Below are 16,281 nucleotides of genomic sequence, written 5' to 3' on the forward strand. Positions count from 1 at the left end.
GCCCCCACCTCAATTCCCTCAAATTGCCTCTTTCTTCAGGTTTCATTACATTTTTTTTTAAGATTTATTTATTTTTATGAGAAGTTAGATATACAGAGATGAGGAGAGACAGAGAGGAAGATCTTCTGTCCGATGATTCACTCCCCAAGTGACCACAACAGACGGTGCTGTGCAATCCGAAGCCAGGAGCCAGGAACTTCTTCCAAGTCTCCCACACGGGTGCAGGGTCCCGTGGCATTGGGCCATCCTTGACTGCCTTCCCAGGCCACAAGCAGGGAACTGGATGGGAAGCAGGGCTGCTGGGACTAGAACCTGCGCCCATACGGGATCCTGGTGCGGTGTGTTCAAGGCAAGGATGTTAGCCACTAGGCCACTGCATCGGGCCCTCATTACATGTATCTTAAATCTTTTTTCCACTCTAAGATAACTTTATTTAAAAGGCAGAGTTAAAGAAAGGAGAGGGAGAAAGAATGCTATCTTCTAGTTCACAATACAAATGGCTTTAATGGCTGAAGCCAGCAGTCTTGGAATTTCATCTGGGTTGCCCTGTGGGTGGCAGAGGCCCAAACGCTGGGCTATGTTTATTTTCCCTGGCTCATAAAAGAACAGGATGAGGAATAGCTGGGATTTCAATCAGTGATTAAACAGTATGGTGGCGGCTTAAACTACTGCACCACAACACCAGTCCCTACATCATTTAATCTTTTTTTTAAAGTAGGGACTGGCTAATACTCCACCCTGTGGCACTGGCATCTGATATGGGTGCTGGTTCGTATCACAGCAGCTCCAGTTCTCTATTTACAGCCTAGGGAAGCAGTGAGGATGGCCCAAGTCCTTGGGTCCCTCCCACGTGGGAGACACAGAATCTCCTGGCTCTTGCTGGCACAGCCCATGCCATGGCCTTTCTTTTTTCTTTTTTTTTAAAGATTTATTTATTTTATTGCAAAGTCAGATATACAGAGAGGAGGAGAGACAGAGAGGAAGATCTTCCATCCGATGATTCACTCCCTAAGTGAGCCGCAACGGCTGGTGCTACACCGATCCGGAGCTGGGAACCGGGAACCTCTTCCAGGTCTCCCATGTGGGTGCAAGGTCCCAAGGCTTTGGGCCGTCCTCAACTGCTTTCCCAGGCCACAAGCAGGGAGCTGGATCGGAAGCAGGGCTGCCAGGATTAGAACGGTGCCCATATGGGATCCTGGCACGTGCAAGGTGAAGACTTTACCTGCTTAGCCTATCTCGCACCAGACCCTTTTTTTTTTTTTTTTTTTTTAAGAAAGGTCATGGAGCCCGGCAGCGTGGCCTAGCATCTAAAGTCCTTGCCTTGAAAGCCCCGGGATCCATATGGGCTCCGGTTCTGATCCTGGCAGCTCCACTTCCCATCCAGCTCTCTGTTTGTGGCCTGGGAAAGCAGTTGAGGACGGCCCAGTGCCTTGGGACACTGCACCCACATGGGAGACCTGGAAGAGGTTCCCGGTTCCCAGCTCCGGATCGGTGTAGCACCAGCCGTTGCGGCTCACTTAGGGAGTGAATCATCGGATGGAAGATCTTCCTCTCTGTCTCTCCTCCTCTCTGTATATCTGACTTTGCAATAAAATAAATAAATCTTTAAAAAAAAAGAAAAAAGAAAGGCCATGGCATGGGCTGTGCCAGCAAGAGCCAGGAGATTCTGTGTCTCCCACGTGGGAGGGACCCAAGGACTTGGGCCATCCTCACTGCTTCCCTAGGCTGTAAATAGAGAACTGGAGCTGCTGTGATACGAACCAGCATGGATCCCAGGGCGTTCAAGGCGAGGACTTTAGACGCTAGGCCACGCTGCCAGGCTCCATGACCTTTCTTAAAAAAAAAAAAAAAAGGGTCTGGTGCGAGATAGGCTAAGCAGGTAAAGTCTTCACCTTGCACGTGCCAGGATCCCATATGGGCACCGTTCTAATCCTGGCAGCCCTGCTTCCGATCCAGCTCTCTGTTTGTGGCCTGGGAAAGCACTTGAGGACAGCCCAAAGCCTTGGTATCCTGCACACACGGAGGAGGCTTCGGGCTCCTGGTTTGGGATTGGCTCAGCTCTGGCTGTTGCGGTCACTTGTAGAGTGAATCACCGGTTGGAAGATCTCTCTGTATCTCCTCCTGTATATCTGATTGCAATAAAAATATATCTTAAAAACAACAAAAAAAGCACTTTGTGACACCGGAAGGTATAAGAGATTCAACCATCGATGTGAGTAAGAAATAGGCAGGACGAAGGCAGGAAATGATGTGGACTGGGTGTTTCTTTTAGCAGCTCCACATCTGAAGAGGTTTTGACTCGTAACTATTATGTGAAGAACACTAGCTCCTAAGACAGTAAAAAACGATGCCCGCAGCCCACACTGGAGGACCTGAGAGTGATGCTTGAGCTGCTAATGCAGAGCCTGCGAGGCAGGGGCGAAGGGTCAATTAATCGGAGTCCTTGCCACCCATATTAGACTTGGACTGAGTTTCCAGTAACGCTTTCATTGTGGACATTCAGAGTACGCTATTGGATGGAAGCCTCTCCAAGAATGAGGAGTCCTTGAGCGGTCCACCCAAGTAAATATCACAAATAATGAAAAATCATAAGACGTGTCAGTTAGAAGAGTATCTGTAAAAAGTTTTACTGTTCCGTGTAATTTTTAACACAAGACATCTGAAGTCTAATATAAACAGTGAGTTGATCCTGTTAGGAACAAGATATGGCACAGTTTCTATAACAAGAATATATATATATATATTCATGTACTTTTTTGGACTTAGGCTCTTCGGCTCTTCAGTCTCTATGCAATGATTATCAATTCGCCAAGGACAGTAACAGATACTGGAGAAGATATGCGAAACATCTTTTATTTCTTCTGAAGAGGTGAAAATAAGTAAGATTTCTTATATTTTTCACTCATAAGATTTTAAACTCTTAAAAATGCAATTTCCTCTTTCAAAGCACATGCCATCTTTAAAAAAACTTAGCAATATACATTTGCACTCAAAGAAAAACATGCAGCGCCATTGTCTTCTGACAACATTCTGCATATAAAACCCCACGCAGCTTTCTGCAAACATGTTCCCTCTTTATTATTTAGGGCCTCAAGACCACCAACATTCAGTGCAATATTTATCGCTGCTTATTTCCCTAGGAAACACAGGACCAACGATGTCTTCTGACTACAACTGCTTCTGGATAGCTAAGCAACAGTCACCCTCTGTTTTAAAGCACCCTCTTAAACCTGCAGATGTAGGGTACGAGAGGAAGTCACAGAAGTTTCAGTATCCAAGGGGACGATGAGGGAGGAATACTTTGGGTCTACCCTGTGCCATAAACTTAGGAAAACAATTTATACAGAAAAAAAAATAACACAAAAACAAAAACAAAAAACCTCAGATTTGATCAATGCACCCTTTAAAAAAGTATTTTTAAATTTCTGAAAGCAGCTTAATGTGAATCAAAAGCAGTTCCTGAGTAACTGCAGTAAACAGTCTTAAAATATATGTATGTACACACACATATGTACACACACATACATACATACATATATATATTAGCCACCTAGTTCATTTTGGTTCTGCCTTAATTTATCTCCCCAGCATTTCATTGACTCAGTTCCTTCCTTCTTTTCAGTTCCCAATGTGCAAGTACAATAGCATCAGCTCTGGGAGATGGCATGGTGCAGATGCTGCCTGTCACTCCCGTGTGGTCATCTGCATGGCTGCTAGGCCAGGTTTCCAGAGTCATTGCAGGCCGCATTTTTCTTTAATCTCACAGAACATGGAATGCCACAGACACCTCACGTTTTCTTCATCAGGCGCCGAGACTGCCACGTATGGAGCTTGTTGTAGGCTGTCTGGAGCATCTCTTCTATGTGGCTCACCAACTGAAAAAGAAAACAAAGAAACGGAGACATTTAACAACTGACAAAGGAACGCAAGTTCCTGTGTCTGACCTGACTCTGCTGTGTGTGGTTTCTACGCTCAGCTCTAAGTGCCAGTCAAAATGAGGCAACATGCAAACCCCCTGCACAAGTGCAGGTAGACATTCACAATGCAAAGACACGGGGATGTGCAGCAAAGGGGCGGGAAATTCACCCACAATGTCTAAATGGGCGGTATCAAAGTGAGTAATTGGTTCATCCCTTCTGTCAATGGGCCTGGGGGTGGGAGCCAAACTCAACTGGCAATTTCCAGATTCAAACACTGGGAAAACTAAGCACAAAATAGTGATATTACTTTTTTCACAGAACATTCAATAACATACTACCCTTAAAGATTCAGATTCTGTAGGCTCAGGATGAGGTTTAGGAACCTTTCTTCTTTTATTTACTTATCTATAATTTGATGGAGAGAGAGAGAAAAAAAACAGAATGCCCACCTGTTGACTGACTCCCAAAATAACCACAATGGTTAGGTGGATGGCAGGAACCTAATTCTTAATCCAAGCACTGCCTCTTAGTCTGGTTAGCAGGAAGCTAGGAGAGGAGCAGGAAGCTAGGAGAGGGGCTGGAAGCTGGAGACAACACAGGTACTCCAGTGTGGGACAGGGCATCTCCCTGCCAGGCCATCACTCCTGCCCCAGGCATCTTTGACTTTCCAAAGCACCTTTAGTTAATTCTTTTGCACAATTCTGGGAAGCACTGATGTTTTCTGAACACACTTTTCCAGCTCCAATGTGACAGGATTTCAGTAACTTCATAGATTACCTACTAGTTAAATGATCTCAAGGCTCTGGATAACGTATTACATCACATCTTAGAGGTGGACACAGAACAGAGAAAGGTTCGTCCTAGTTACAGACATAACTGGAATCAACAGGATCAGAACAACTCTTGAAGTGCAGTGTCCTTGAGATAACTGCTGTCCTGGAGGTGGACAAGATTTATGTGGTTCGAAGCAAAAGTTTTAGAAAGTCTACAGGTCAATTCTGGGAGGCCACCAGAAGTCCTAGATTCTTTCAATTTGTCAATTACTTACATAAAAGAGGTACAGAGTGAAGAGACTTCCTTGCCACATCTACTATCATTATAGTTTCTGGATACTAAAAATTACTGCTTGATGGACTATGGCTCTATTCCATCACTTAGAAGAGATGTGGGGAGCACACCTCAACACCACAGCTTCCAGCTTGCTGTCCCCAACGCAGAATCCTCTTTACCACAGACCTCGAGTCACACTGCACAGTGCAGTCCAAAGATGCACGCAAGCCAAGGCCTGTCACCCTCGCCTGTCTTGGGGAAGAGACGATGAGCTTCTTCTCTGACAGCAGCTCCTGCTACAAGCCAGGAACCACTGCAATGCGTGGCACAAGTCAGGGGTATTTAAGCTTTCACCCTCCAATCAGTTTGAAAGGTGCAAAGTACAATGTCTTATACAAGGCAATACTTCTGATTAACTTTAGTAACTGCCGACAGGAAGGGAGGGGTTGGAGACACTGAGGGCCTCTCCTTAAGGATGGAATTAACATTCCATTGCTGTTAGGTCCCACCTTCAGGAACTGTTTTGAGATTGCATAATTAGAAATATAAAGCACATTAACATCTTCACTGACTTGCCCAAGCTGTGAACAGAGGGTAGGGGACACAGCCACATTTCATTTGCCCACTGTCAAGGGGTGCTGGCTATCACTGTCTACAGCCCATAGCATTCCCCACTCCTAACACCTGAGTCAAACCACTGACTTAGTCACATGTCCAGGACATCCTACCTGTTAGTGGAATACACTGTTTACCCCAATTACTATATAGTAAGAGGTTTAGGACTCAAATGCTGCCAGCAGTATTTCACAAGAAGTTTGTAAGTTAACAGGCCCAATGGGGCAGGGGATTGGTGGGGAGGGCTTTGCTGGCTCTTGTTGAATCATAAACCTCACCCAATTTTATACTAACTCATCCAGAACACTGGCAGGGTCCTAGAGGTTAAAATCCTAACACCTGTATCCTGGAACAAGCTTCTTTTCAAAGTAATGCTGTTTTGTATTTTGAGAAAATTCATTTAGAACATTTAGGGAATAGACACAAAATCTTAATGATTTTTTTTTTTTGCCTTTAATTGTAAAGCTCTGCTTTCCATTACATATTAATACAGCAGCCAGAAGCCAGACAAAACCTAAGGAATGTTTAGTTTACTCTGGAGGCAATTTTACCTTCCCTACAATGCTATGTTTGCTGCTGAGTTTTCCCAGAATAAAAATACACACTTTTAAGAATACAAAAATAAGTTCTAAATCTATAAAGAAAGCATACAGATGATTATGTCAAATGTCTGGTCAATTTTAATTTTTGAAGAGAAGGAAGTGGTATGCAATCAGACAGGGTACTCAAGGAACATGCATTAGAACATTCTACTAACCTTTCCTGATTGATAAGCACTTGGACATTCAATTAAAAAAAAACACAGACCATACATGTTCTTATGAAGGCATGATACACTTTTCAATTATAATTATTAAAAAAAAAAAAAATCACCATAGCACTCTAGGCAGCACCGACCCACAACAAAGCAAAATTAATCATTTTAATTTGAGCAGAAAATTTGATTGTCTTACATTTGTGCTTAAATACTGTCTTCGAATTTTTTCTTGGAATGGGCAGAGCTTTGTTACTTGGAATCGCTCCAAATTACTTTTCATTTTTATTACCTAAAAAAGATAAAAAACAATTACTGAAAAAATCTCAAAATAAACCTAGTAAAACCAAGAGAAAGACACCAGAATTCACATAGAAAGGTTACTTTAACACTTCCTACATCTTTAATGCTTTGGTTATAATTCACATCATTTTGCAATTTTCCTGTGGTATGTGTACAAATGTATATACATTTAAAAAAAAATAAAGCACGTGTTTTAAAAATTGAGATACAGTATTTCAATGTATCAACATACTAACTACACCTTTAATCAATCCCACCTCTGATATTTATATCATTTCTAATGTTTATTACTAACAGAGGAGTACCTCTGTTCTTTTACACAATCGTAATTACTTTACATTCATGTTCGTTTTTTTTTTCTCTTTAACTTCTTACTTGAAAGGCAGATTTACAGAGATGGAAAAAGAGATCTTCCATCCACTGGCTCACTTCAAAAATGGCTACAGGGCCTGGTGGCATGGCCTAGAGGCTAAAGTCCTCGCCTTGAACACGCCGGGAACCCATATGGGCCCCGGCTCTAATCCCGGAAGCACCACTTCCCATCCAGCTCCCTGCTTGTGGCCTGGGAAAGCAGTCGAGGACAGCCCAAAGCTTTGTGACCCTGCATACGCATGTGAATCATTGGATGGAAGATCTTCCTCTCTGTCTCTCCTTCTCTCTGTATATCCGGCTTTCCAATAATAATAAATAAATCTTCAAAAATAATAATAATAAATTTAAAAATTAGAAAAGATGTTCATTTTTATTACAAAGTCAGATATTCAGAGAGCAGGAGAGAAAGAGAGGAAGATCTTCAATCCGATGATTCACTCCCCAAGTGACCGCAGCGTCCGGTGCTGTGCCGATCCGAAGCCGGGAACCAGGAACCTCTTCTGGGTCTCCCACGCGGGTGCAGGGTCCCAAAGACTTGGGCCGTCCTCGACTGCCCTCCCAGGCCACAAGCAGGGAGCTGGATGGGAAGTGGAGCTGCCGGGATTAGAACTGGCGCCCATATGGGATCCCGGTGCGTTCAAGGCGAGGACTTTAGCCGCTAGGCCACGCCGCCGGGCCCTATTTTTTTTTTAAAGATTTATTTTTATTACAAAGTCAGATATACAGAGGAGGAGAGACAGAGAGGAAGATCCTCCGTCCGATGATTCACTCCCCAAGTGAGCCGCAATGGGCCAATGCGTACCGATCCAAAGCCAGGAGCCAGGAACCTCTTGCAGGTCTTCCAGGTCTCCCACGTGGGTGCAGAGTCCCAAGGATTTGGGCAGTTCTGGACTGCTTTCCCAGGCCACAAGCAGGGAGCTGGATGGGAAGTGGAGCTACCAGGATTAGAACTGGCTCCCATATGGGATCCTGGCGCATTCAAGGCGAGGACTTTAGCCGCTAGGCCACGCTGCCAGGCCCTAATTTTTTATTTTTAAATTTTTCTTGACATGAAGTAGTTTATTCTTTTTTTTTTTTTTAAATTACATTGCATTATGTGATACTGTCTCATAGGCTATGAGATTCCCCCAACCCCTCTCCATTCCCTCCCCCCATGGTGGATTCCTCCACCTTGTTGCTGTATTTTTTTTTTTAAACATATATTTTTATTGCATTTCCTTTTTTTTTAATTAATTACATTGCATTATGTGATACATTTCTTAATGTACTGGAATTCCCCCCTGCCCCTCCCCAAGCCCTCCCCCCATGGTGGCTTGCTCCACCTTGTTGCATTTCCATAGTTCAAATTCAATTGACATTCTTTCATTGGAGGTATTTACCAAGCATAAAGTCCAGCATCTTATTGTCCTGGTAAGTTCAATGGTCTCCTGGTAAGACCATCTCTGGTCTGAAGTTAGAGCCGACAGAGTATCATCCCAATCAATTAAAAGCCGCAACATAATATTTCCAACCATTTACAACATTATGGCATTAATTGACATGGTATTGATTAACCAATATGTTAATACGAAAATGCAGGTTCTCAACCACAACCTGTGACTTCTTTATAGACATTCAATTTTGGTTTACATTCAACCGTGTTCTATTCATGTTAAAATGGCTTAGATTGCTATTCAGCTGTTTCATGCCTATTTTAATTTTAGTCTTTAGCAGTTTATAGCATTGAAGCATGATTTTGTTGAACCTGGCTGTTTTTCAGGTGGTCTAACTCTATAATTCTAACAGGATATATGTCAACAGTTTAGGTGAGCATGTTTAGGAGGGGTGTGCAAAGAAATCTTCCATACCCCAGTGAGGAGTAACTAATCTTTGTGTCCCACCCAGTGAGGTATAAGTGCATCCCCGCTGACCGTTTCCTGTCTACAACCTGAGCTGGTTGGAAGCCATGAGCATCTCTTGGGTCTCCTAGGTGGGAGTGGAAGCCCAAGGACTTGGGCCACCTTGTGCTTCCTTCCCAAACACATTAGCAGAGAGGCTGGGTTGGAAGTGGAGTAGCTGGTACTTGGACTGACATTCAGGTGGGACTCTGGCACTGCAGGCAGAGGTTTAACTTACTCAATACAATAGTTTCAGCTGCTGAGTTTCTTTTTTTTTAAAAAATTGATTTTTACTGGAAAGGCGTATTTTGGACTAAATGACAGTGAGAATGAGACACACTTGGCTCAACTCCCCAAGTGGTTTCAATGGCCGATCCAAAGCCAGGAGCCTCCTCTGGGTACCCACATGAATATAGAGTCCCAAGGCTTTGGGCCATCTTCTGCTGCTTGCTACGTACACAAAGATGTGTCCGTATGGGATCCCAGCATAAGCAAGGTGAAGCGTTAGCCAACTGAGCCACTGTGCTGGGCCGACAAACTGTTGACTTTCTCTTCTCTTTTTAATTTTTACTAGATTTAAACATTTTTATTGCAAGTCAGATATAAAGAGAAGAGGAGCGACAGGAAGATCTTCCATCTGATGATTCACTCCCCAAGTGGTTGCAATGACCAGAGCTGAGTCGATCTCCAAAGCTAGGAGCCAGGACCTTCTTCCAGGTCTCCCATGCGGGTGCAGGGTCCCAAGTCATTGGGCTGTCCTCAACTGCTTTCCCAGGCCACAAGCAGGGAGCTGGATGGGAAGTGGAGCTGGCGGGATTAGAACTGGCACTGGCACCCGTATGGTATCCTGGGGCCTTCAAGGTCAGGACTTTAGCTGTTAGGCAACCGTGCCAGGCCCGGCAACTGTTGAACTTCTAAATAAAAGCACTTTAAATAATCTAGCAGTGGAAGACTCTTAGCAATCTGGCCAAGAATGATAATTTTTAGGTTTTTGTTCTTCTGCAAATTAATGGGTGAAAAATGGTCTTTTGTGAGCCATCTTCCACGGCTTTACCAAGATTATTAGCATGGAGCTGGATGGAAATAGAGCAGCAGGAACTCACACTGGGGCTCATATGTGACGTTGGCAGTGAAGGCAGTGCCACAATGCCGGCCCTGTCACTAGTAGTTTTTAATGAGTTGCCTTTCCTTTTTGTTACTAATGGGGTATTTACCTTTCTCTTAATTCTAAGAACAATCCATGTAGTACAGCAATTACTCACATTATTGTATAAATATCTTCCCATCTGCCAACAGTCCTCATTACAAAAATTATTTGAGAGGCAGAGAGATGGCAAGAATATGGAGGTAGCACCCACAATGGCTAGTGCTGGGCTGGGGCTGAAGTGAGGAATTTGATCTGGGTCTTCTACCTGGGTGGCAGGGACCTGGTGACTAGTCATCACCACTGCATCCCAGGGTCTGCATTAGAAGTCAGAGTTTGGTGCGGTAGCCTACTGGCTAAAGTCTTCGCTTTGCAAGCACCGGAATCCCATACGGGCACTGGTTCTAATTCTGGTGGCCCTGCTTCCCATCCAGCTCCCTGCTTGTGGCCTGGGAAAGCAGTCGAGGACTGCCCAAAGCCATGGGACCCTGCACCCGCGTGGGAGACCTAGAAGAGGGTCCGGACTCCTGGCTTCAGAGATTAGCTCAGCTCTGGTCACTGCGGCCGCTTGGGGAGTGAATCAACAGAAAGAAGATCTTCCTTTCTGTCTCTCCTCCTCTCTATATATCTGCCTTTCCAATAAAAATAACAATAAATCTTAAAAAAAAAAAAAAAAAAAAAAAGGAGGGGGGAAGCTACAGCCAGGATTCGAAACAAGGTTCTATGACATGGGATTGCAGCACCCAACTCATGTCTGCCCACATCAATCATGCATTACTTGGCTAAAAAGATTTTAGTGTTTCACAGTGTTATATTTCTTGTAACTCAAGAATTAGGATTTTCGTGCCTAAAAATACTTCGAATAAACTTCTCACTGAAATCATTCTTCGGGCCCGGCGGTGTGGCCTAGCGGTTAAAATCCTCGCCTTGAACACGCCGGGATCGCATATGGACGCCGGTTCTAATCCCGGAAGCTCCACTTCCCATCCAGTTCCCTGCTTGTGGCCTGGGAAAGCAGTCGAGGACGGCCCAGGTCTTTGGGACCCTGCACCCACATGGGAGACCTGGAAGAGGTTCCTGGTTCCCGGCTTCGGATTGGCATAGCACCGGCCATTGCGGCTCACTTTGGGAGTGAATCATCGGACGGAAGATCTTCCTCTCTGTCTCTCCTCGTTTCTGTATATCTGACTTTGTAATAAAAATAAATCTTACGGGCCCGGCAGCGTGGCCTAGCGGCTAAAGTCCTCGCCTTGAACGCCCCAGGATCCCACATGGGCGCCAGTTTTTTTTTTTTTTTTTTTTAAAGATTTATTTTATTTTTATTGCAAAGTCAGATATACTGAGAGTAGGAGAGACAGAGAGGAAGTGGAGCTGCCGGGATTAGAACCAGCGGCCATATGGGATCAATGCGAGGACCTTAGCCACTAGGCCACGCCGCAAAGCCCATGGGCGCCGGTTCTAATCCCGGCAGCTACACTTCGCATCCAGCTCCCTGCTTGTGGCCTGGGAAAGCAGTCGAGGACGGCCCAAAGCCTTGGGACCCTGCACCCGCGTGGGAGATCCGGAAGAGGTTCCTGGTTCCCGCCATCGGATCGGCGTGCACCGGCCGTTGCGGCTCACTTGGGGAGTGAATCATCGGACGGAAGATCTTCCTCTCTGTCTCTCCTCCTCTCTGTATATCTGACTTTGTAAGAAAATATATAAATCTTTAAAAAAAAACAAATCTTACAAAAAAAGAAAAGAACTTAATTTTCAAATATTCATACAATAGCTTGGCGATGAAGTCCAAGTTTTAACTTGCGTTAGTTATGCAATTGGTGTAGGTCTCAATTTCCTCATCTCCAAAATGGGTATAATCAACATATACTTTATCAACACTCTGAGGCTTAAATGAAATACTGCACTTAAAGTAGTTATCCCAGGGGCTGGTTCATGCTCAACATGCAACACTGTGGTTGAATTTCAAATTAACATTTCCCTAAGTCATTGCAAGAACAGCTGGCTGGCTATATTCAGAATGAGTTCCAACCTTTTCTTCTAGGAATGGTGTATTAACAGGAAAGCAGGACCAGAAATGCCGCAGAAGTTCTCCAACAGCCACATACAAGTGTTTCAACTCAGACTGAATATCATTTGGCACCATCTCTGTAAAAGAAGAAAGATGTACATAGGATAAAGCTCTTTTCCTATGTGTCTAGCCTCTGGGAAGATGACTATTCAGACAACAAATCTGATTATGCACTCTAGCAACACCAAAGCAGAATGTATTGCTTTGAGAAAGGTAAACAGTTGTGTAACTGAGACATCTCATAATTAAAAACCCCATGGGATTCTGGAGTAACTTCTAGGTTTTCCCTCTATTCTAAGAGGCAGGGAAAGAAAGAAGCTCTGAGTATATTAAGAAACTAGCAAGTATCAACATAATAGGAAGATAATTCTAGAATTCTAAGCTCTTGTCTAGCTGCTTAACAAGACAGCCACCTCAGAAATGTTTCAAAAGAAACCCAACAGAACTCTAGCATTTCTCCGTCTGCTCTTCAGAGCTCATTTGAGCAGAGGGATGGCACTACATACGGTTTATGGCTTGCTGTGTCCCTCCTTGCATAAGTGCTCCTCCAGGTGACAGTGCTGTGATAGTACTGCTGGCAGCACCACTGGAGAGGACCTGCAAGAAACAGAGATGCAAATTAGTCTTCTGTTTTGTCTGTTTTTCTCACCTAAATTTCAGATTTACAGCAAAAGGTGAAAGGAAATATTTTTCCTATACCAATACATCCTTTATTGCAGGGGTGGGAACACATCTAGCCTACTGGCCACATTCGGCCCACAGAACTATTTGGTCTGACACAGCCAGTGCAGTCACAAACCAGCTTCAAAAGTCAATAAATATACAGAAAGCCAATTTTTATAATTACCATGTTTTTAAAAGATTTATTAATTTTTGTTGCAAAGTCAGATATATAGAGAGGAGAGATAGAGAGGATCTTCCTTCCGATGATTCACTCCCCGAGTGACCGCAACGGCTGGTGCTGCGCCAATTCCAGGAGCCCGGAACTTCCTCCAGCTCTCCCACACAGGTGCAGGGTCCCAAATCTTTGGGCCGTCCTCGACTGCTTTCCCAGACCACAAGCAGGGAGCTGGATGGGAAGTGGAGCTGCTGGGATTAGAACCGGCGCCCATATGGGATCCCGGGGTTTTCAAGGCGAGGACTTAAGCCACTAGGACACGGTGCTAGGCGCTACTGTTTCTTAAAATATTTAATTTAATATTTATCTGAAAGAGAGACAGATCTTCAGTCTACTCGTTTATTCCCCAAGTAGCTGCAATGGGTGTTGTTGGGCAAGTCTGTAGGCAGGAGCCCAGATTGGGGTCTCCTACATGTTTGGGTCATCTTCTGCTGCTTTTCTAGGTGCAAGACCAAGGAACTGGATTGGAAGCCAAGAAGCCAGGGCTCAAACTGGCATCCTGATGTGCGATCAAAGGAGCTTTATCCGTTGTGCCACAATGCCACTTCATCTTTTCGGGTATTTATAACATCATATGTGGGACACAGGCTTGAGGCAAAAAAAAAAAAAAGTTTCTAATCCCTGCTTTACAGCAACGACTTTTTTTTTCATTGAAACCACAGAGTACACAGAGAGTACTACCCACGTTTAAAGGTACAGGCACCATTATGTGCCGTTGGCCTTCCACAGTTTTGCTTACCTGCAGTCAACTGCAATCCGAAAATAAAAAAAAAAATGCAAAAACCAAGAAATGTGTTTTAAATTGTGTGCCATTTTAGTAATGTGAAAAAATCATATATTGGGCCCGGCGGCGTGGCCTAACGGCTAAAGTCCTCGCCTTGAACATCCCGGGATCCCATATGGGCGCCGGTTCGAATCCCGGCTGCTCTACTTCCCATCCAGCTCCCTGCTTGTGGCCTGGGAGGGCAGTCGAGGACGGCCCAAGTCTTTGGGACCCTGCACCCGCGTGGGAGACCCGGAAGAGGTTCCTGGTTCCCGGCTTCGGATTGGCGCACACCGGCCATTGCGGCTCACTTGGGGAGTGAATCATCGGATGCAAGTTCTTCCTCTCTCTCTTCCTCTCTGTATATCTGACTTTGTAATAAAAAAAATAAATCTTTAAAAAAAAATCATATATTGTATCACTTTGTCCTTTTGGATGACTCATCCAACAAATCTACAGGTCACCCAAGTGTTAGTAACAGCAGCGAGTGACCAGATCAAATGGTCCAATTATTGTAGGACTTACATTCATTTCACTTAAATTTTAGGTAATAAATGGTACCTCAGAATAAGAGCAATAATGCTATTAATTTAGATATGCCAAATAAGTCACAACATTTATGTTACTCTAAGTGAAAAGATAAAAGCTCTGAAAAAGGGAAGATTCTGAGCTAAGGTTACTAATACCTATGGTAACAATGAATCTTAGAAGGGCCTGATGCAATAGCCTAGTAGTTAAATCGTTGCCTTGCACACACCAGGATCCCAAATGGGTGCTGGTTCATGTCCCAGTTGCTCATTATCCCATGCAGCTTCATTTGTGACCTGGGAAAGCAGTAGAAAATGGCCCAAGACCTTGGGACCCTGGATCCATATAAGAGACTCAGAAGCTGCTCCTGGCTCCTGATGAGCTTAGCTCCTGCTATTGCAGCTCCTTGGGGAGTGAACCAATGGACAAAGATCTTTCCCTGTAAATCTAACTTTCCAATAAAAATAAAAAGCTAGTAAATATTTAAAGAAATGAATCTTAACGTTCGAAGGAGAAAAATTTCATTCATGTTAGGTGCAGGTGTTGTGGCACAGTGTGGGATGCTGAAGAGTACCTAGCTCAATCCAGGCTACACCACTCCTAGTCCAGTTTCCTGCTAATATGCCTGGGAAGCAGCAGAGGATGGCTGCAGTAATGGAGCCCCTGGTTCCTGGCTTGGCTCTAATCTAGTTGTTTGGATTACTGGGAAGTGACCCCCAAATGGAATATCTATGTGTCTCTAGCTCTTACAAATAAATTAAAACAAAACAAAAAACTGTTGAAATCTTTTTCTTTAAAGATTTAATATTATTAGAAAGGCACATTTATGGAGAAGCAGACAGAAAGATCTTCCATCGCAGTTCAATTTCCAAATGGTCACAACGGCCAGAGGTGAGCCAAACTAAAGCCAGAAGCCAGGAGCTTTTTTCCAGCTCTCCCATGTGGGTGCAGGCTACCAAGGCTTTGGGCCACCCTCCGCTGCTTTCCCAGGCCAGAAGTAGAGAGCTGGATGGGAAATGGAGCAGCCAGGACATGAGCTGGCACCCAAATGGGATCCCAGTACTTAGAGGTGGAGGATGAGCCAATTGAGCCACTGTCTTGGACTCCCTGTAATCAACTTAATCACAGTCTCTCACAGGACTGGCAGGAAGTCTAAGCAATTGAGCTGTCATTTGCCACTTGCAAGACTGGGGAGTAATAAGGAACTGGCACTAGAAGTGGAGCTGTGATTCAAGCCCAGGCACACTAGTTCCAAGCAGTGTCTGAATCACTGTCCACTGTGTCAAACATCCCCGAGTCAGACTTGGCACTCCCGACTCAAGCTGCCAAAGGCACAGCTAATGTGAATGGTAAGTTCACGGTTAAGAAGGAAAATGCATTACGCTATCCAGTTGATGCTATCTGTGGTTTCAAGAATTCACTGCTGATCTGGCAACACATTCCTGTGAATAAAGTAGATTTCTCTAATAAATGAGAATAGGGAAATAAAAAGCCAGCAACCAAAAAAACTCATTATCCTATAACAATTTATCATCTTTTCTATAGATGGAATTTGAACATGAAAAATACTTTTTCCTCCCTAGTTATTTTTTCAATGTATTTGAGCAAAGAACTACTTCTTTAAGTATATTTTATTTATTTTTTAAAGATTTATTTTATTTTTATTAGAAAGTCAGATATACAGAGAAGAGGAGAGACAAAGATCTTCCGTCCGATGATTCAATCCCCAAGTGACCACAATCGCCAGTGCTATGCCTATCCGAAGCCGGGAACCAGGAACTTTTTCCTGGTCTCCCACGAGGGTGCAGAGTCCCAAGGATTTGGGCTGTCCTTGACTGTTTTCCCAGGCCACAAGCCGAGAGCTGGATGGGAAGTAGAGCTGCCGGGATTAGAGCCGGTGCCCATATGGGATCCCGGTGTGTTCAAGGTGAGGACTTTAGCCGCTAGGCCACGCGCCGGGCTCTTTAAGTATACTTCAGATCTGAAGTA

General features: G+C 44.2%; 1 protein-coding gene across 3 annotated transcripts in view; it reads right to left on the reverse strand.

Moving 5' to 3' along the window:
* Positions 1 to 2,609: 2,609 nt before the first annotated feature.
* Positions 2,610 to 16,281, reverse strand: part of GTF2H1 (general transcription factor IIH subunit 1) — a 41,974-nt gene continuing 28,302 nt past the window's right edge. For all 3 annotated transcript variants that reach the window (XM_004593735.3, XM_058663271.1, XM_058663270.1), the window contains exons 11-14: positions 12,610 to 12,700; positions 12,065 to 12,180; positions 6,539 to 6,631; positions 2,610 to 3,875 (exon numbers count right to left, since the gene is read on the reverse strand). In XM_004593735.3, coding sequence (XP_004593792.1) covers positions 3,789 to 3,875; positions 6,539 to 6,631; positions 12,065 to 12,180; positions 12,610 to 12,700 — 387 coding nt within the window. In that variant the 3' untranslated portion in view covers positions 2,610 to 3,788. The remainder of the gene's footprint in view (positions 3,876 to 6,538; positions 6,632 to 12,064; positions 12,181 to 12,609; positions 12,701 to 16,281) is intronic.

Source organism: Ochotona princeps, chromosome 4, assembly GCF_030435755.1.
Source record: "Ochotona princeps isolate mOchPri1 chromosome 4, mOchPri1.hap1, whole genome shotgun sequence".
Lineage (NCBI taxonomy): Eukaryota > Metazoa > Chordata > Mammalia > Lagomorpha > Ochotonidae > Ochotona > Ochotona princeps.